Raw genomic sequence first — 21,980 nt, 5'->3', positions numbered from 1 at the left:
GGATCATTGCTCTCTCTATGCTGCCTGCCAGTGTCTGCCATTTCATTAGGGTGAACTGATGACAACAGTGTGACATCTCATTTGCCATGCCACCGAAATGCCATGATGTCATTGGCAGCAAACGCCTGCACCTCACCTCTGTGAGTGCCAGCGTCAAACCTGGGCATATGTTTCCGATTTACACGCACTGTGCCACACACACACGTCATGTTCACTCGCAAAAAATCACTGAGTCAGGGGCTTGCGTACCAGTTATCAATATATAATACATGTATATGCCCCTTACCAAGGTATGGTTCTATCATTGTTCTAACCACATCACCAGAGATGCCCAATAACTTCCTGGTATTTTGCAATGTATAACTTCCAGTGTACACAATAATATCCAATACCAGACCACTGTAACAATCACAAAGCACAAACAACTTTATACCAAAGCATTTCCTCTTGCTTGGTATGTACTGCTTGAGAGAGAGTCTTCCTTTGAACAGAATCAAAGACTCGTCAATTACAAGCTTCCTGAAGGGATAAAAATACATATTGAATTTCTCTTTCAGATACACAAACACATGCCTAATCTTATATAACCTGTCATTTCTGTCAGGCCTGGTTTTGTCTGAGAAGTGAAGCATACGTAACATTAGCACAAATCGATTCACCGGCATTACATCACTGAAACCTGGGGTTGCAATCAGGCGGTCTGTTGACCAGTATGATTTCACTTTGTGCTTATACACATGTGGCATAAGCATTATTGTGGCAAAGAAAAGATACATCTCAGCCACAGTTGCCTCCTTCCACTGGTATAGACATGATTTTGGTGAAAGTATTGTGTTTGCCATGGTGTACTCATATGTGTTGCTTTCCATGACAATACTTTTGATCAGGGGTTCGTCAAAGAATAACTCAAAACATTCCAGTTCAGTGGCATTGTTCCCAAGTGTACAAGATGGCCGTATTCCACTTTGGCTGTCATCAAACTGGTGGGCATTTGGAACAAAATTGACAGCTTCCTGCCAATCCCAGGTGTGGTCTGCTGGTGGGTACTGGACAATGACAGGTGGTTGTGGTTGTGGAGGTTGTAGTTGTGGAGGCTGGTGTGGTGGGTGGGTGGGGGATGGTGGCCTTCGTTGTAGATCAGCTGAGGCAGCGGCGTGGGTGGCAGCATGGCCCACTGCTGGTGCCTCACGGCCATCACCACCACTACCACCACCATGCACATTTTCCATCCCAATTGCAACACTATCACCATCATTTTCACTCTCTGTTCCTGTTGTATAACCACGGGATGTACTCCGAGATGTACTCCTTCCCCTTGGAATAGCACATGGCACACTACCAGAGCGCATATATCATCGTATATACTGACGCATCACTGGGGAATATTCCACTTCACTATCACTACTGGAACTGTTTTCATGAGCTTGTAGCTCATAATCACTATCACTATCATCACAAATGCTCACATCTGAGTGAGATTTGGGAAAATAGGAGTTTCCTCTTTGATTCTGGTACAACTGAACGTGAACAAGACTACCCAGCACCAGAGGTGGAAGGCTGAGGGTTGTCTGGGTTTTCCTCACTATTACCGATATTATGGTCATTAGTTTCAGTCAAAACCTTGCCAAAACCTTGAAACTCATCTTCACTGGCACTTCCATCTGTATTAGAACTGTCACTGGAGAACAAGTGTCCTAATTCGCCGAGGAGTGAGGAACTTCTTACCGCGAGGCATGGTGGACATTGTGTACTAAGATGGCGTTTCCACAATGCACCACTGGGTCCCAGATTTTTTTTCTACCGCGTGCACCGACCACACAGACCCATTCTCTCACACCTAGGCCTAGCAGCCTTTTCCCGCGAGATTTGACGGCGCTAGAATTTATGCGTACTAGTACATGTACATCAAAAACCCCTGCGCATAAGCCATACTAGTATGTCCGAAACCCTCAAAGGGTTAATAATGATAATAACACAATAATAATCACTGAGGCGCATTAAATGTGTATAAAACGTTAATATAGACATTTTGCTTAATCCATCTATGATTTCTTTTTCAAAATTGTATGATAAACATGCTACATAACATATAAACATGTAAATTAACAAATATGAGGTGTTTTTCTTGTCGGTTTGACAGAGTGAACAGAAACCATTCATGTCCGGGCTGGTAACAACAACAACAACGTTTGTTTACATAACTCGCCAACCTTCTACACTCTCATTCGCTTATTCATTTAATCTTGTTTACTCACCTCTCACTCTACATTAAGACTACAGATATTTTAAGGTAAGTAATGAGTGGACACGATTATTATATTATAGTTTAATAATATTATTATTAATATTAGTGCATATGTATTATTGCAATAATAATAATTATTATTATTATTATTAATTTAGGGCACTGGAGCACAGATCCACTGTATAGCACTTTGTCTGGATTTTTTGGGTTATCCTAGGTAATTTATACTGTGATAACTTCACTTACGTGTACCTGTGAGAGAGAGAGAGAGAGCCATATTCAGTCAGCCAACCACCTACCTGGCCACCCACCCACCCGGCCACCCACCCAGCCAGCCAGCCAGATACGTATTACACGTTCCAGAGTTTTCTCTTTACTTAACGTATTACACGTTCCAGAGTTGTTTCTCTTTACTTAGGGTGTAGGTTATACAACATTCTGGCAGGATGACACTACCAGTGGTATTCTCCCATTCCACTGTGTCGACAATACATAAAGACAACAGTAACATATGATACTGTATGCGATGTAAAATTTACAATACAGTTCACTACCATGTATACATTATATACAGTACATAAATATTTAAAATATAACAATAGAAGTAAATTATGGTAAAAAGAATGAAATAATGATTGTACATTACATTACAGGACTATGTAGGTAGTTTATATAGGAAAAGTTTGACATTATGCATTTCCCAGTATGTCTGCAATTTTCAAAGGTTCGACTTGCTTCCATTTTGACTTACGACCGGTTGGTCAGAATCAAGCTTGGTCGTAAGTCGGATGGTAGGTGTATACTGTACATATCCATTAGGAAGTGGAACAGAATTCTTCCTCCGTAAGCCATGTGTGTCATAAGAGGCGACTAAAATGCTGGGAGCAAGGGGCTAGTAACCCCTTCTCCTGTATATATTACTAAATTTAAAAGGAGAAACTTTAGTTTTTCCTTTTGGGCCACCCCACCTCGGTGGGATACGGCTGGTATGTTGAAAGATAGGTAGATATACAGTGGACCCCCGCATAACGGTCACCTCCGAATGCGACCAATTATGTAAGTGCGTTTGTATGTGTATGTTTGGGGGTCTGAAATGGACTAATCTACTTCACAATATTCCTGGGAACAAATTCGGTCAGTACTGGCACCTGAACATACTTCTGGAGTGAAAAAATATCGTTAACCGGGGGTCCACTGTACTGTACAATATGACTCAAGAAATCGTAATGACACGATTGCAAATAAACCATACCCCCGGCCGGGATTGAACCCGCGGTCATAGAGTCTCAAAACTCCAGCCCGTCGCGTTAGCCACTAGACCAGCTCGCCACAATAAGATTCATCCAACTAGGTATATTTCTACACCATAGGAAAGTTAGCACAGGCACCTCTGTGACCACAAATGCAAGTTTTTACAGACGAATCTCCAGCTAGCGTGGCCGTGACGAACTCTAGCTCAAGTCCCTTCACTGCCGTCTAGCTGGTCTAGTGGCTAACGCGACGGGCTGGAGTTTTGAGACTCTATGACCGCGGGTTCAATCCCGGCCGGGGGTATGGTTTATTTGCAATCGTGTCATTACGATTTCTTGAGTCATGTTGACGGCAGTGAAGGGACTTGAGCTAGAGTTCGTCACGGCCACGCTAGCTGGAGATTCGTCTGTAAAAACTTGCATTTGTGGTCACAGAGGTGCCTGTGCTAACTTTCCTATGGTGTAGAAATATACCTAGTTGGATGAATCTTATTGTGGCTAGCTGGTCTAGTGGCTAACGCGACGGGCTGGAGTTTTGAGACTCTATGACCGCGGGTTCAATCCCGGCCGGGGGTATGGTTTATTTGCAATCGTGTCATTACGATTTCTTGAGTCATGTTGACGGCAGTGAAGGGACTTGAGCTAGAGTTCGTCACGGCCACGCTAGCTGGAGATTCGTCTGTAAAAACTTGTATTTGTGGTCACAGAGGTGCCTGTGCTAACTTTCCTATGGTGTAGAAATATACCTAGTTGGATGAATCTTATTGTGGCTAGCTGGTCTAGTGGCTAACGCGACGGGCTGGAGTTTTGAGACTCTATGACCGCGGGTTCAATCCCGGCCGGGGGTATGGTTTACTGTACAATATACATGTATATACACATCCTCTCCTCACTTAGTGACGTACTCGTTTACCGACAACTTGAACTTGTGACAGGCTCTCTGACCAGTATCTGTACCTAAATAATGTATATTTGACCTAATTTGCTCTATTCTGTTTATTACAATATACTGTATAAACAAAAATATACTAAAAATGTTGCTAAACAAGGAGCATACTACCATTATAGTGTGCTGCTTGCTGAGCAACAAATTTGTATACCGATTTGGTCTTAGGAAGGGAACTTGGTCGTTAAGTGAGGAGAGGCTGTATTTAGAATATTAGAACAGTACTAATGTGAAACATTTTTACCTGTGTTTGTTCTCTTTGTGTAAACAAGTTTTCTTAATATGCGGATGACAGTATTAGTGAGGCTATGGTGTTGCATACAATGAGTGGATATACTTAGTGTGCATTATATGGGTCTCATGGGCCACAAAAGCAAAGAAAAAAGTAGAATTAATGAAACTAATATGTAGCGTTAACATTCATTGAACTTTCAGAGCGTTCAGAAGCGTGGTGCTGCAGTCATCGCTGCTCGCAAGTTGTCATCTGCAATGTCTGCTGCCAAGGCTGCCTGTGACCACATGAGGAGCATTTGGGAGGGAACATCAGAAGGTCACTTTGTGTCTATGGGAGTGTTCTCTGATGGCTCGTACAACCTGCCTGAAGGGGTCATGTACTCCTTCCCTGTCACAATTAAAGACAAAAAATGGAGCATTGTTCAGGTAAGCTACATTTATATTAGATGGGTTACCTTTCTCCAGTTGCAGACATAGTAGGTTGATAGCCAGCAACCATCCTAGGTACTACCCTGCTGTCACATGGTATATAGTAGGTTGATAGCCAGCAACCATCATAGGTACTACCCTGCTGTCACATGGTATATAGTAGGTTGATAGCCAGCAACCATCCTAGGTACTACCCTCCTGTCACATGGTATATAGTAGGTTGATAGCCAGCAACCATCATAGGTACTACCCTGCTGTCACATGGTATATAGTAGGTTGATAGCCAGCAACCATTATAGGTACTACCCTCATGTCACATGGTATGTAGTAGGTTGATAGCCAGCAACCATCCTAGATACTACCCTGCTGTCACATGGTATATAGTAGGTTGATAGCCAGCAACCATCCTAGGTACTACCCTCCTGTCACATGGTATATAGTAGGTTGATAGCCAGCAACCATCCTAGGTACTACCCTCCTGTCACATGGTATATAGTAGGTTGATAGCCAGCAACCATCCTAGGTACTACCCTCCTGTTACATGGTATATAGTAGGTTGATAGCCAGCAACCATCCTAGGTACTACCCTCGTGTCACATGGTATATAGTAGGTTGATAGCCGGCAACCATCATAGGTACTACCCTCCTGTCACAGGGTGGTATATATTAGGTTGATAGCCAGAACCTTCCTAGGTACTACCCTCCTGTCACAGGGTATATAGGTTGATAGCCAGAACCATCCTAGGTACTATCTTTATCACAGGGTATATAATAGGCACCACTATTGTACTAGCAGTAGACACCACTATTGTACTAGCGTTAAACACCACTATTGTAGTAGGCACTGCTACTGTACCAGTACTAGGCACCATACACAAATAACCCACACATAAAAGAGAGAAGCTTACGACGTTTCGGTCCGACTTGGACCATTGACAAAGTCACAGTAACAGAGGTGGAGCAGGACTACTACAGGAGTACTGCTACAACTACTACTACTACTACTACTACCTCCACCTCTTCCTGCCTATATATAGCCGTCCTGCTCCACCTCTGTTACTGTGACTTTGTCAATGGTCCAAGTCGGACCGAAACGTCGTCGTAAGCTTCTCTCTTTTATGTGCAGGTTATTTGTGTATCGTTCCAGTCACGGTATTGTGCCTTTTTGTTATTTATACTAGGCACCACTACTGTACCAGTACTAGGCACCACTACTGTACCAGTACTAGGCACCACTACTGTACCAGTACTAGGCACCACTACTGTACCAGTACTAGGCACAGCTACTGTACCAGTACTAGGCACAGCTACTGTACCAGTACTAGGCACCACTACCCATACTAGGCACTGGTACTCTACCCATACTAGGCACTGCTACTCTACCCATACTAGGCACTGCTACTCTACCCATACTAGGCACTGCTACTCTACCCATACTAGGCACTGCTACTCTACCCATACTAGGCACTGCTACTCTACCTATACTAGGCACCACTACTGTACCAGTACGAGGCACTACTACTGTACTAGTACTAGGCACTGTTACTGTACCAGTACTAGACACTGCTACTGTACTAATACTAGGCACTGCTACTGTACCAGTACTAGGTGGTACCACTACTAGGTACAACTAATGTACCCTTACTAGGCACCACTACTGTACCAGTACTAGGCACTGCTGTTCATACTAGGCACAGCTACTGTACCAGTACTAGGCACCACTACTCTTCCCATACTCTACACCGCTACTCTACCCATACTACGCACCACTACTGTACCAGTGCAGTGGACCTCCAGTTAATGACGTTAATTAATTCCAGAAAGCTTGTATTTAACCCTTAAACTGTCCACATGTAGATATACGTTCATGTGCGGCAGGCTCTGAACGTAGATCGTTTTATTTTTCATTCCTTCAAAATTGGCGTGATAGGCCCGAGTCGCCTAGACATGAAAGAATTAATGTGCACACTCAGTATGTGCACTATGAAAAAAATCGGGGACACTGGGGTACCGCGTGGTAACGCCAGTTAGTTTCAGCTCCATCTTGGGTTAACGTCATGGCAAACCCCCGTGATTCATTTACGCCTCATCGTATTAACACACTACTATTCTCGGAAAGTGATACTACAGAATGCGAGTTTAGTGGTTTTGACTCTGATATAGTTACTAAAGATCAAGGAAATAGTGAAACTTTTGTTGATAACCTAGATGACCCTCAGGCCATGACCTCTGGGGTGGCCAGTGTGGATAGTGTGGCCATACCAAACCCTCAGCCCAGCACTTCTGAGGTGGCCAGTGTGGCTGCAAGAGACCCTCAGCCCAGCACCTCTGGGGTTGCTAGTGTTACTTCCCAAAGGCAACTCCGCAAGAGTAAATTATCGTTTTCCATGCGTTTTGGTGATGATAGTGAAAGTGATGTGACAATGATGAAATCGATTTTGTGCCGATAGATAATTCGTCAAGTGAAAGTGATTATCATTATTCCCCAGTGAAACGTGCTTTTAGGCATCGTAACCTACGTTCAGTGTTACAAAAAACGTGATTTCCAATAAGCATAGAGATCTCCAGTGAATACTAGAAACGACTGCCCTTCTAGCATTCAGCCTGTTACTGGGTTTTCGTAACAAGTAGTCAGTATCCTGGTCCAGTTATCCATTAGAATTCAGTAAGAATTATTAGTGCTTCAGGATTACAACTGGTAGGCTACTAACTAAAGAAATTAAAATTTAATAAATTTATTAACAATCAAGATGTCTAGGAGTATATTATCAAATTAAAATAAAATCAATTTAAACAAATTAATAATAATCACTTCTCTCGTGTACAGTAGTATTGTGCTGAAGGCACATATCACATTTATACGTCTTAAGTACCGTCTGGTACATTAACCTTAAATAATACAATATACAAACAAGTTTGTGTGTAAGTGCTCTAAGTAGTTCACTATGTCTCACGACTCGACTAGACTTAAACCAGTGACTGACAAAGTCCTCACATAAACTAACTTCTTGTCCAACCTGGCAATAAGAACAGCTTGCTTGAACAAAAAAAAAGACTGCTAAGCCGAACAACAATATAACAAGCAACAGCGACACAGAATCAGGATCAAGGAGATAATGTAACGACACTAAGTAGGGACCATCTGCAGATCCTCCACAAAAGTCACAAAACTCCCATACTACTGAATCTAAGTTCAGCATAAGAAAATCCCCGACTGTGTCAGTACACAGATAACAGTACAAATTAGGTCAGAAGCTATAGCTCAGGACCTGAGTTGCTCAGTGTCTATGCGACACACAACCTCAGTACAACGTCGAAAATCACTAAGTCTAGACAATGTTCTGTGAACAGAGTTCCACAGAACCTACAACAATAAAGCGACAGAGACGATCTTCCAACAAGGGCCACTAAGGAAGAGTTAGGCACGTCTTGTCAGGAATACGTCCAACCACCAAGGGAGTCTAGCCCAGACTGACTACTCCAGGTGAGGTGTGAACACCCCTCCCCCTCGATCACGTGATTGCTCCGTGGACAGTTGCTGCCCAGCAACACTGAGAAGCCGGCAGGGAAACGAGCCACGAGCGATAATTACAGTAGTTAGACAATCAAGACTTGAACTATGAGCACATAATAATAATATATAAATGTTACATCCTACCTAACAATATAACTAAGTCAAATAATAATATAAAGCAATATATTTACGATTTAGCTATTGTCGCAAATATAAGCAACATAAAATTATATGAAAAGATAATATACATTATATACATTGTGACCCATTCAGGGGTTGCAACATTCAGGCATTGTGCCATATGTGGTCAGCGGCAAGGGTTGTGGCAGGTCACGATCCAAAACCCCAGCCACTGATAGTGGTAGTGATAATGATAGTGATAATGTTGGGATGGAGGAAGAGGGGGGTGGCATGATGCCTGGACCTCGTGGCACAGTGGGTGGGCAGACAAAGGACTGCCTGGCACCCTCTCAGCCATGTGCTGCCACGTCCCATGCCAGAGGTCCACCCTGCACCATCTGATCGCGAATGGAACTGGACAGAAAGTATGCCATTTGTGCCACATCCTTTCAGTTTTGATGCCAGTAGAAGTGGCATCATGCCACACTGTCCCGTCACAAATGAGTCTACAGAGTTAGACTATTTTCAACAATACTTTGATGAGCCGATTATGAACCTAATTGTTACCCAGACCAACATGTACTACCAGTATACAATGGACCATACAGAGGTTTCAGAGTCTTCATGGCTGCACAAGTGTAAAGATACAACTGTGGCTGAAATTTATTTATTCCTTGGCACTGTCATGCTTATGCCACACACGTATAAGAACAATATAGCACTGCTGGTCCACAGACCACTTCATCAGTACTCCAGTCTTTCGTGACCTCCTTCCCTGCAACAGATTCACTCTGTTGCTATGAATGTTGCACTTCTCAGACAGGAATACGCCAAACAGAAATGGCCTCTTATACAAAATCTGGGAATTGTTTATGTATCTGAAGCAAAAATTCAGTGCCTACTTTTATCCATTCAAGAACATTGTTGTCGATGAGTCTTTGGTTCTGTTCAAGGGATGACTGTCATTCGAAATATATACCAAGCAAACATAATCGCTTTGGTATAAAACTATTTGTTATGTGTGACTTTGAGACTGGTCTTGTGTTGGATGTCATTATCTACACAGGGAAAAATACACCCGGCGATACCAGGCGCATGTTGGGCATTTCTGGGGATGATGTTCACAAGATGATGGGGCCATACCTTGGCAAAGGTCATGCATTGTTCAGACAACTGGTATACAAGCCCTATGCTCGCAGATTTCCTATGTGTGAACAATACTGATATATGTGGAACAGTGAGAAGTAGTAGAAAACACATGCCAAGGTTTAGTGGAGGAAGTCTAGTAGAAGCATTTCATGCCAATGACATCATGGCACTGACATGGCATGACAAACAGGACATGATGTTGCTGCCAACCATCCACAGAAACGAGATGGTACAGACTGAGCAGGTTCAACAATGACCTTATTGTAAAGCCAGCTGCTGTCATCGACTATACGAACAATATGCGACTAGTTGACAAGTGTGACGTGATAGGGTTTGTTGATTGTGTGCATAGGAGTCGCAAGTGGTGTATAAAAGTTTTTTTCCACCTTGTAGATATTGCAATGCTCAATGCCTTCAACATGTATGAAATAAAGACTGGGAAGCAACAACAATATACAGAAAACCCCCTCTATGCCATCAAGCAGATAGCGAAAAAGTATGGTACCACACCTATACCTGTCACTCCACAGCGACCTGTCACCCCACAATAGCGACCTGTCACTCCACAAGAAGAGGGGGAAGTGCCCGACTGAATAATCCCTAACTGTCACTACCTTGTACGATTACCATCTATCCCAAAGAAGAAGTACTTTCAGAAAAAGTGTGTTGTGTGTGCTTGCACTAAACAGCAACCCTGAGGTGTGGGGTGGCGCTCTTTATGAATCCATGCTTCTTGGAGTACCATACAGTGGTGGACTTCTGGAAACATAAATGGGACTTGTAAATCTCTTGTATATATATATGTATATATCACCCTGCCTCGGTGGGAGATGGCCGACTTGTTAAAAAGAAAAACAGATTTTTTTTTTTTTTCAACAAGTCGGCCGTCTCCCACCGAGGCAGGGTGACCCAAAAAAGAAAGAAAATCCCTGAAAAGAAAATACTTTCATCATCATTCAACACTTTCACCACACACACATTATCACTGCTTTTGCAGAGGTGCTCAGAATACAACAGTTTAGAAGCATATACGTATAAAGATACACAACATAAATATATATATATTGGCGGAGAGCATGTATAGTCCCTTTATATAAAGGGAAGGGGGACAAAAGAGATTGTAAAAATTATAGAGGAATAAGTTTATTGAGTATACCAGGAAAAGTGTACGGTAGGGTTATAATTGAAAGAATTAGAGGTAAGACAGAATGTAGGATTGTGGATGAGCAAGGAGGTTTCAGAGTGGGTAGGGGATGTGTAGATCAAGTGTTTACATTGAAGCATATATGTGAACAGTATTTAGATAAAGGTAGGGAAGTTTTTATTGCATTTATGGATTTAGAAAAGGCATATGATAGTGGATAGAGGAGCAATGTGGCAGATGTTGCAAGTATATGGAATAGGTGGTAAGTTATTAAATGCTGTAAAGAGTTTTTATGAGGATAGTGAGGCTCAGGTTAGGGTGTGTAGAAGAGAGGGAGACTACTTCCCGGTAAAAGTAGGTCTTAAACAGGTATGTGTAATGTCACCATGGTTGTTTAATATATTTATAGATGGGGTTGTAAAAGAAGTAAATGCTAGGGTGTTCGGGAGAGGTGTGGGATTAAATTATGGGGAATCAAATTCAAAATGGGAATTGACAGTTACTTTTTGCTGATGATACTGTGCTTATGGGAGATTCTAAAGAAAAATTGCAAAGGTTAGTGGATGAATTTGAGAATGTGTGTAAAGGTAGAAAGTTGAAAGTGAACATAGGAAAGAGTAAGGTGATGAGGGTATCAAATGATTTAGATAAAGAAAAATTGGATATCAAATTGGGGAGGAGGAGTATGGAAGAAGTGAATGTTTTCAGATACTTGGGAGTTAACGTGTCGGCGGATGGATTTATGAAGGATGAGGTTAATCATAGAATTGATGAGGGAAAAAAGGTGAGTGGTGCATTGAGGTATATGTGGAGCCAAAAAACATTATCTATGAAGGCAAAGAAGGGAATGTATGAAAGTATAGTAGTACCAACACTCTTATATGGATGTGAAGCTTGGTTGGTAAATGCAGCAGCGAGGAGACGGTTGGAGGCAGTGGAGATGTCCTGTCTAAGGGCAATGTGTGGTGTTAATATTATGCAGAAAATTCGGAGTGTGGAAATTAGGAGAAGGTGTGGAGTTAATAAAAGCATTAGTCAGAGGGCAGAAGAGGGGTTGTTGAGGTGGTATGGTCATTTAGAGAGAATGGATCAAAGTAGAATGACATGGAAAGCATATAAATCTATAGGGGAAGGAAGGAGGGGTAGGGGTCGTCCTCGAAAGGGTTGGAAAGAGGGGGTAAAGGAGGTTTTGTGGGCTAGGGGCTTGGACTTCCAGCAAGCGTGCATGAGCGTATTAGATAGGAGTGAATGGAGGCGAATGATACTTGGGACCTGACGATCTGTTGGAGTGTGAGCAGGGTAATATTTAGTGAAGGGATTCAGGGAAACCGGTTATTTTCATATAGTCGGACTTGAGTCCTGGAAATGGGAAGTACAATGCCTGCACTTTAAAGGAGGGGTTTGGGATATTGGCAGTTTGGAGGGATATGTTGTGTATCTTTATACGTATATGCTTCTGAACTGTTGTATTCTGAGCACCTCTGCAAAAGCAGTGATAATGTGTGAGTGTGGTAAAAGTGTTGAATGATTATGAAAGTATTTTCTTTTTGGGGATTTTCTTTCTTTTTTGGGTCACCCTGCCTCGGTGGGAGACGGCCGACTTGTTGAAAAAAAAAACAAAAAAAAATTATATACAGTGGACCCCCGCATAGCGAACGCCTTGCATAGCGAACAATCCGCATAGCGAACGCTTTGTTCGCTAAAATTTTGCCCCGCATAGTGGACAAAAACCCGCTCAGCGACCTTCGTCCGAGACGCGTCCAATGTGCGGCCTCAGCCAGCCTCACATGTGCCGCCCGTCCCATTGTTTACCAGCCAGCCTCTGCGGTAACATTCAAGCATACACTCGGAATATTTCGTATTATTACAGTGTTTTCGGTGCTGTTTCTGGAAAATAAGTGACCATGGGCCCCAAGAAAGCTTCTAGTGCCAACCCTGTGGTAAAAAGGGTGAGAATTAGTATGGAAATTAAGAAAGATTTTGAAGGGTTTGGGGCTAACCCTGAGAAGCCTATGCCAGTTGTGGAATCCATTGTGCCTACTTCAAAAATTAAGGAAATGTGTGCACAGTGGGTTGAACTGCAAACCTTTATGGATGAAAATCACCCTGACACAGCTGTTGCAAGCCGTGCTGGTGACTATTTCAATGACAATGTTGTGGCCCATTTTAGACAAATCGTAAAGGAACGGGAGGTACAGAGCTCTATGGACAGATTTGTTGTGCGACAGAGGTCCAGTGACTCTCAAGCTGGTCCTAGTGGCATTAAAAGAAGAAGGGAAGTAACCCCGGAAAAGGACTTGCTACCTCAAGTCCTAATGGAAGGGGATTCCCCTTCTAAACACTAACACTCTCTCTCCCCTCCTCCCATCCCATCAATCATCACCAGATCTTCAATAAAAGTAAGTGTCATGTAATTGTGCATGCCTTTTTCAGTTTGTGTGTACTAAAATTAACATTTTTTTGTGGTAAAAAAATTTTTTTTTCATACTTTTGGGTGTCTTGCTCGGATTAATTTTATTTCCATTATTTCTTATGGGGAAAATTAATTCGCATAGCGAACATTTCGCATAACGACCAGCCCTCTTGCACGGATTAAGTTCGCTATGCGGGGGTCCACTGTATATATTTATATATATATATGTATATATATATATATATATATATATATATATATATATATATATATATATATATTTATATATATATATATATATATATATATATATATATATATATATTTATATATTTATATATTTATATATATATATTATATATATATTTATATATATATTTATATATTTATATATATATATTATATATATATATATATATTTATATATATTTATATATATATATATATTTATATATATATATATATATATATTTATATATTTATATATTTATTTATATTTTTTTTTTTTTTTTTTTTTTTTTTTCAACAAGTCGGCCGTCTCCCACCGAGGCAGGGTGACCCAAAAAAGAAAGAAAATCCCCAAAAAGAAAATACTTTCATCATCATTCAACACTTTCACCACACTCGCACATTATCACTGTTTTTGCAGAGGTGCTCAGAATACAACAGTCTAGAAGCATAAACATATAAAGATACACAACATATCCCTCCAAACTGCCAATATCCCAAACCCCTCCTTTAAAGTGCAGGCATTGTACTTCCCATTTCCAGGGCTCAAGTCCGACTATATGAAAATAACCGGTTTCCCTGAATCCCTTCACTAAATATTACCCTGCTCACACTCCAACAGATCGTCAGGTCCCAAGTACCATTCGTCTCCATTCACTCCTATCTAACACGCTCACGCACGCTTGCTGGAAGTCCAAGCCCCTTACCCACAAAACCTCCTTTACCCCCTCTCTCCAACCCTTTCGAGGACGACCCCTACCCCGCCTTCCTTCCCCTATAGATTTATATGCTTTCCATGTCATTCTACTGTGATCCATTCTCTCTAAATGACCAAACCACCTCAACAACCCCTCTTCTGCCCTCTGACTAATACTTTTATTAACTCCACACCTTCTCCTAATTTCCACACTCCGAATTTTCTGCATAATATTTACACCACACATTGCCCTTAAACAGGACATCTCCGCTGCCTCCAACCGTCTCCTCGCTGCTGCATTTACCACCCAAGCTTCACACCCATATAAGAGTGTTGGTACTACTATACTTTCATACATTCCCTTCTTTGCCTCCATAGATAACGTTTTTTGACTCCACATATACCTCAACGCACCACTCACCTTTTTTCCCTCATCAATTCTATGATTAACCTCATCCTTCATAAATCCATCCGCCGACACGTCAACTCCCAAGTATCTGAAAACATTCACTTCTTCCATACTCCTCCTCCCCAATTTGATATCCAATTTTTCTTTATCTAAATCATTTGACACCCTCATCACCTTACTCTTTTCTATGTTCACTTTCAACTTTCTACCTTTACACACATTCCCAAACTCATCCACTAACCTTTGCAATTTTTCTTTAGAATCTCCCATAAGCACAGTATCATCAGCAAAAAGTAACTGTGTCAATTCCCATTTTGAATTTGATTCCCCATAATTTAATCCCACCCCTCTCCCAAACACCCTAGCATTTACTTCCTTTACAACCCCATCTATAAATATATTAAACAACCATGGTGACATTACACATCCCTGTCTAAGACCTACTTTTACCGGGAAGTAGTCTCCCTCTCTTCTACACACCCTAACCTGAGCCTCACTATCCTCATAAAAACTCTTTACAGCATTTAATAACTTACCACCTATTCCATATACTTGCAACATCTGCCACATTGCTCCTCTATCCACTCTATCATATGCCTTTTCTAAATCCATAAATGCAATAAAAACTTCCCTATCTTTATCTAAATACTGTTCACATATATGCTTCAATGTAAACACCTGATCTACACATCCCCTACCCACTCTAAAACCTCCTTGCTCATCCGCAATCCTACATTCTGTCTTACCTCTAATTCTTTCAATTATAACCCTACCGTACACTTTTCCTGGTATACTCAGTAAGCTTATTCCTCTATAATTTTTACAGTCTCTTTTGTCCCCTTTCCCTTTATATAAAGGGACTATACATGCTCTCTGCCAATCCCTAGGTACCTTCCCCTCTTTCATACATTTATTAAACAAAAGTACCAACCACTCCAACACTATATCCCCCCCTGCTTTTAACATTTCTGTCATGATCCCATCAGTTCCAGCTGCTTTACCCCCTTTCATTTTACGTAATGCCTCACGTACCTCCCCCACACTTACATTCTGCTCTTCTTCACTCCTAAAAGATGGTATACCTCCCTGACCAGTGCATGAAATTACTGCCTCTGTTTCTTCCTTAACATTTAAAAGTTCCTCAAAATATTCTCGCCATCTACCCAATACCTCCATCTCCCCATCTACTAACTCCCCTACTCTGTTTTTAACTGACAAATCCATATTTTCCCTAGGCTTTCTTAACTTGTTTAACTCACTCCAAAATTTTTTCTTATTTTCATTAAAATTTCTTGACAGTGCCTCTCCCACTCTATCATCTGCTCTCCTTTTGCACTCTCTCACCACTCTCTTTACCTTTCTTTTACTCTCCATATACTCTGCTCTTCTTATAACACTTCTGCTTTGTAAAAACCTCTCATAAGCTACCTTTTTCTCTTTTATCACACCCTTTACTTCATCATTCCACCAATCACTCCTCTTTCCTCCTGCCCCCACCCTCCTATAACCACAAACTTCTGCCCCACATTCTAATACTGCATTTTTAAAACTATTCCAACCCTCTTCAACCCCCCCACTACTCATCTTTGCACTAGCCCACCTTTCTGCCAATAGTCGCTTGTATCTCACCCGAACTTCCTCCTCCCTTAGTTTATACACTTTCACCTCCCTCTTACTTGTTGTTGCCACCTTCCTCTTTTCCCATCTACCTCTTACTCTAACTGTAGCTACAACTAAATAATGATCCGATATATCAGTTGCCCCTCTATAAACATGTACATCCTGGAGCCTACCCATCAACCTTTTATCCACCAATACATAATCTAATAAACTACTTTCATTACGTGCTACATCATACCTTGTATATTTATTTATCCTCTTTTTCATAAAATATGTATTACTTATTACCAAATTTCTTTCTACACATAGCTCAATTAAAGGCTCCCCATTTACATTTACCCCTGGCACCCCAAATTTACCTACTACTCCCTCCATAACATTTTTACCCACTTTAGCATTAAAATCCCCAACCACCATTACTCTCACACTTGATTCAAAACTCCCCACGCATTCACTCAACATTTCCCAAAATCTCTCTCTCTCCTCTACACTTCTCTCTTCTCCAGGTGCATACACGCTTATTATAACCCACTTTTCACATCCAATCTTTATTTTACTCCACATAATCCTTGAATTAATACATTTATAGTCCCTCTTTTCCTGCCATAGCTTATCCTTCAACATTATTGCTACTCCTTCTTTAGCTCTAACTCTATTTGAAACCCCTGACCTAATCCCATTTATTCCTCTCCACTGAAACTCTCCCACCCCCTTCAGCTTTGTTTCACTTAAAGCCAGGACATCCAGCTTCTTCTCATTCATAACATCCACAATCATCTCTTTCTTATCATCTGCACAACATCCACGCACATTCAGACTTCCCACTTTGACAATTTTCTTCTTCTTATTCTTTTTAGTAATCTTTACAGGAAAAGGGGTTACTAGCCCATTGTTCCCGGCATTTTAGTTGACTTTTACAACACGCATGGCTTACGGAGGAAAGATTCTTATTCCACTTCCCCATGGATATAAAAGGAAAATTAATAAGACCAAGAACTATTAAGATAAAATCAAAGAAAAACTCAGATGAGTGTGTATAAATAAATGTGTACATGTATGTGTAGTGTGACCTAAGTGTAAGTAGAAGTAGCAAGACATGCCTGTAATCTTGCATATTTATGAGACAGACAAAAGACATCAGCAATCCTACCATCATGTAAAACAATCACAGGCTTCGTTTTACACTCACTTGGCAGGACGGTAGTACCTCCCTGGGTGGTTGCTGTCTACCAACCTACTACTTATATTTATACTTATATTTATATATATATATATATTTATATATATATATATATATTTATATATATATATATATTTATATATATATATATTTTTTTTTTTCAACAAGTCGGCCGTTTCCCACCGAGGCAGGGTGACCCAAAAAAGAAAGAAAATCCCCAAACATTTGTGTCTCAAAAAGAATTGGCTATGAAATCAAAAGATCTGCAACAAAACATTATCATTACATGAAAACAACAAAAAATAGAAAAGAATTGGAAAAACGATAAATGTTTTTTATTTCTGCAAGCGGCAGTGCTCCATATTGTCAACACCTCATCATTTAGCACCAACTTCGCGGGCTTATATCTCAGTAAGTACTCCTCTTCAAGGGGGGCTCCTTGGCGTGGTGAAGAGGCTCTTGGTCTGAGGAATTAGACCTATCGGTCTTCTTCCTCAGATCGAACCTAATTACCCCCCAATCTCCCCTCCCCTATCCCATCCTCCCCTTTTTCCTTTCCTCCTCCTCCTCCCCACCCCTCCCTTTTGCCCTTCCTCTTTTTGTCCTTTGGGATTTCTCCCACAGGCGCGCTAGTTCCTAGGTAGAGGAAAGGATACCGGGGTCCATCCCTATTCCGTTGAGGTTCTTAGCGGTGGCGTAGTTTGCCGTGGAATCTGGATCGCCTGGGGGATGTCCCGATCCCTCTCCGGTATTCCGGAGTAGCTTTGGGTGTCTTTCGGGCGACGAGTGTATCTCTGGAAGCCACCTTTCGGATTCTGGGGGTGGTGGGCGAAGGAGATATGCTTTGTGGCGGATATCCGGCCGCCCTCTCTTTTGTCCACCGAGGTAGCTCGGCAGATGTGAGGTTGCTATCCCGGATTGTTAGTTTACTAGCATGATGGGTAGGGTATGGCACGGGTTCCATGCTGCATCTGCGCTTCTTGCGGTGCCGAGGTCCTCTTGGGCACGGAGGGAGATTTCTGGCCCTTTCATTCCTCCTAGGAACTATCCCTCCCCGGTCCCCCCTTTTTTTATTTTTTTTTATTTTTATTTTCTTTTCTTCTTTTTTTTCTTAAAAACAAAAAGAAAGAAGTAACCTAACCATGGCAGCCCTAGTTCATGAACCTGGTACCCCCGGACCCCTTCTTGATACCGCACCCCGTTCTGACCCCGCCTCGTCTTTGGACCACTCTTCAGACATTCCTCATGCCTCTGTACCTATTGCCGGTGCTGTTTCCTCACCCGCTTCGGGTACTGAGGCCTCGACTGACTCCTTCGATTTATCGGACCTTCGCTCTCCTCTGACTATGCTTCCGGCCTCTCCCTCTACGGTGCAGCAATTTTCAAATCGCTGACCCGTTCCACGTCGGACCAACTCTAGTCCCACGCCTAAACGCCAACGACAGTTACCTGCTGATGATACTTCTCCACCTTCTCGTTCTTCTCAGAAACGATCGACACGTCCTTCACTACCTTTCCACGCTCAGTTTCAGACTGAACAATGGACTAAATTCTTCACTTTACGACCAACTTCCTCTACTGCCTATCTTTCTGACCATAGTATTTGCAAGGCACTCCTACGCCATGTTGGTAAAGATATTTCTTTTCATGCTCTTAAGAGCGGTACGCGCATCATTACCGTACAGAATGCTACCCAGGCTCATGAGCTCTCTCGTCTTTCCCATATCGATACTGTTCCTGTCACTCTTGAAAAACATCATTCCCTCAATTCTTCTAGTGGTACCGTCATTCTGCCCCATACCATAGTTCAACAAAATTTCCAGACATGTGGCACTGACATTCTTGAACAGCTGGAACTCCAAGATCTCCCAATCCTCAAGGTAGACACTTACGTTCTTCCTGCCCGTGGGCGGAGACGATACCCTAGCAATGTGGCTCGTTTAACTTTTGACAGCCGAGAACTCCCATCTTCAGTTTATATAGCAGGACATCGGTTACAAGTTCGAAAGGTGATCCCTACACCACAACAGTGTAGAAATTGCTGGCGATTTGGCCATCCAGCGAAATATTGCAGATCTATCGCCGAATGCCCAGTCTGTGGTGCCGATGACCATTCTAATACGTCTTGCAATCGATCTCCCTCTTGCCTTAACTGTCATGAGGCTCACCCTTCGTACTCTCGCCGTTGTCAGGTCTATTTAAACGAGCGGGAACTCCGTTACCTCAAAGAGACAGAAGGTCTCCCTTATGCCATGGCAGTTTCTCATCTCCGCCTCCAAGGGAGACTCCCACGTGTTTCTTATTCCCGTGTTTCAAAACGTCCCCCCACTTCTGGTATCCCATCTTCTACACCCACCTCTGTGGTTACCTCTCCCATAATCACTCCTGTATCTAATCCTTTTGCTGTCCTCGGCTCAGACGTCCCTACTTCAACGCCTCAGTCTAATCTCGCTTCTTCGAGTTCTCTCTCACAAGCCTCAGTATCGACGAGACCTCGTACGACACCTCCTCCCAATCGTCTCTCTACTTCTCAAAAGTCAAAAAAAGGTCCGTTAACACCTCCTACCCATCTTCCACCTCCTCATTTTACCCTCCCTGTCTCTGTCCCTAGTTCTTCCCCTCTCACTGGCTCAGTTACAAGTGTAGAGGTTCACCCTCCTCCTCGTACTGTACCTTCCTCCCCTGTTCCCTCCCAAGTTTCTTCCTCTTCTGCCACCTCCCAGGTTCCTGCCTCTTCTGTCCCCTGCCACGCTTCTCCAGTTCCCTCCACCCTTTCGCCCCCCCCCCTACCTTGGAACAGTCCAATACAGTTCCAATCTTTACTCATCCTCCCCCTACCATTCCCAATATTGTCTCCCATACAACATCTCTGAATTCCGAAACACTTGAAGCAATCTCTGAATATATTGCAGAGACCAAACCATCAATGGACACTGATCCACCTTCCGCTCTTTCTCTCTCCTCTGCTCCATCTGCGCAACTCCTTTCTTCACAGCGCACCGTTCCTTCGCTGCTTGAACGTTTTCCACTGCCTCCGCATGTGAACTTTTCTAACCCTTCTAGTCCGTAGGAACCCTTACCTGCGGATTTCAAGTATCTATATCATTGCCCCTCTTCAAGGGGGGCTCCTTGGCGTGGTGAAGAGGCTCTTGGTCTGAGGAATTAGCCCTGTCGGTCTTCTTCCTCAGACCGAACCTAATTACCCCCCATTCTCCCCTCCCCTATCCCATCCTCCCCATCCTCCCCTTTTTCCATTCCTCCTCCTCCTCCTCACCCCTCCCTTTTGCCCTTCCTCTTTTTAGCCTTCGTGATTTCTCCCACAGGCGCGCTAGTTCCTGGGTAGGGGAAAGGACACCGGGGTCCATCCCATTCCGTTGAGGTTTCTTGGCAGTGGCGTAGTTTGCCGTGGAATCTGAATTGCCTAGGGATGTCCCGATCCCTCTCCGGTATCCCGGAGTAGCTTTGGGTGTCTTTTGGGCGACGGGTGTATCTCTGGAAGCCACCTTTCGGATTCCGGGGGTGGTGGCTGAAGGAGGTATGCTTTGTGGCGGATATCCGGCCGCCCTCTCTTTTGTCCACCGAGGTAGCTCGGCAGATGTGAGGTTGCTATCCCAGATTGCTGGTTTACTGGCATGAAGGGTAGGGTATGGCACGGGTTCCATGCTGCATCTGCGCTACTAGCGGTGTCGAGTCCTCTTGGGCGCGGAGGGAGATTTCTGGCCCTTTCATTCCTCCTAGGAACTATCCCTCCCCGGTCCCCCCTTTTTTTTTTCTTTTTTTTATTTTTATTTTCTTTTCTTCTTTCTTTTTTTTTCTTAAAAACAAAAAGAAAGAAGTAACCTAACCATGGCAGCCCTAGTCCATGAACCTGGTACCCCCGGGCCCCTTCTTGATACCGCACCCCGTTCTGACCCCGCCTCGTCTTTGGACCACTCTTCAGACATTCCTCATGCCTCTGTACCTATTGCCGGTGCTGTTTCCTCACCCGCTTCAGGTACTGAGGCCTCGACTGACTCCTTCGATTTATCAGACCTTCGCTCTCCTCTGACTATGCTTCCGGCTTCTCCCTCTACGGTGCGGCAATTTTCAAATCGCCGACCCGTTCCACGTCGGACCAACTCTGGTCCCACGCCTAAACGTCAACGACAATTACCTGCTGATGATACTTCTCCACCTTCACCTTCTCGTTCTTCTCAGAAACGATCGACACGTCCTTCACTACCTTTCCACGCTCAGTTTCAGACTGAACAGTGGACTAAATTCTTCACTTTACGACCAACTTCCTCTACTGCCTATCTTTCTGACCATAGTATTGGCAAGGCACTCCTACGCCATGTTGGTAAAGATATTTCTTTTCATGCTCTTAAGAGCGGTACGCGCATCATTACCGTACAGAATGCTA

General features: G+C 42.9%; 1 protein-coding gene across 1 annotated transcript in view; it reads left to right on the top strand.

The window, feature by feature from the left end:
* The window catches only part of Mdh1 (malate dehydrogenase 1), a 98,358-nt gene that overhangs the window by 61,974 nt on the left and 14,404 nt on the right, over positions 1–21,980 (top strand). The window contains exon 6 of the mRNA XM_070089204.1: positions 4,877–5,101. Coding sequence (XP_069945305.1) covers positions 4,877–5,101 — 225 coding nt within the window. The remainder of the gene's footprint in view (positions 1–4,876; positions 5,102–21,980) is intronic.

This window comes from Cherax quadricarinatus, chromosome 2 (assembly GCF_038502225.1).
Source record: "Cherax quadricarinatus isolate ZL_2023a chromosome 2, ASM3850222v1, whole genome shotgun sequence".
Lineage (NCBI taxonomy): Eukaryota > Metazoa > Arthropoda > Malacostraca > Decapoda > Parastacidae > Cherax > Cherax quadricarinatus.
The sequence above is the reverse complement of the archived record's forward strand: the minus strand, read 5'-3'. Positions and strand labels throughout refer to the sequence as shown.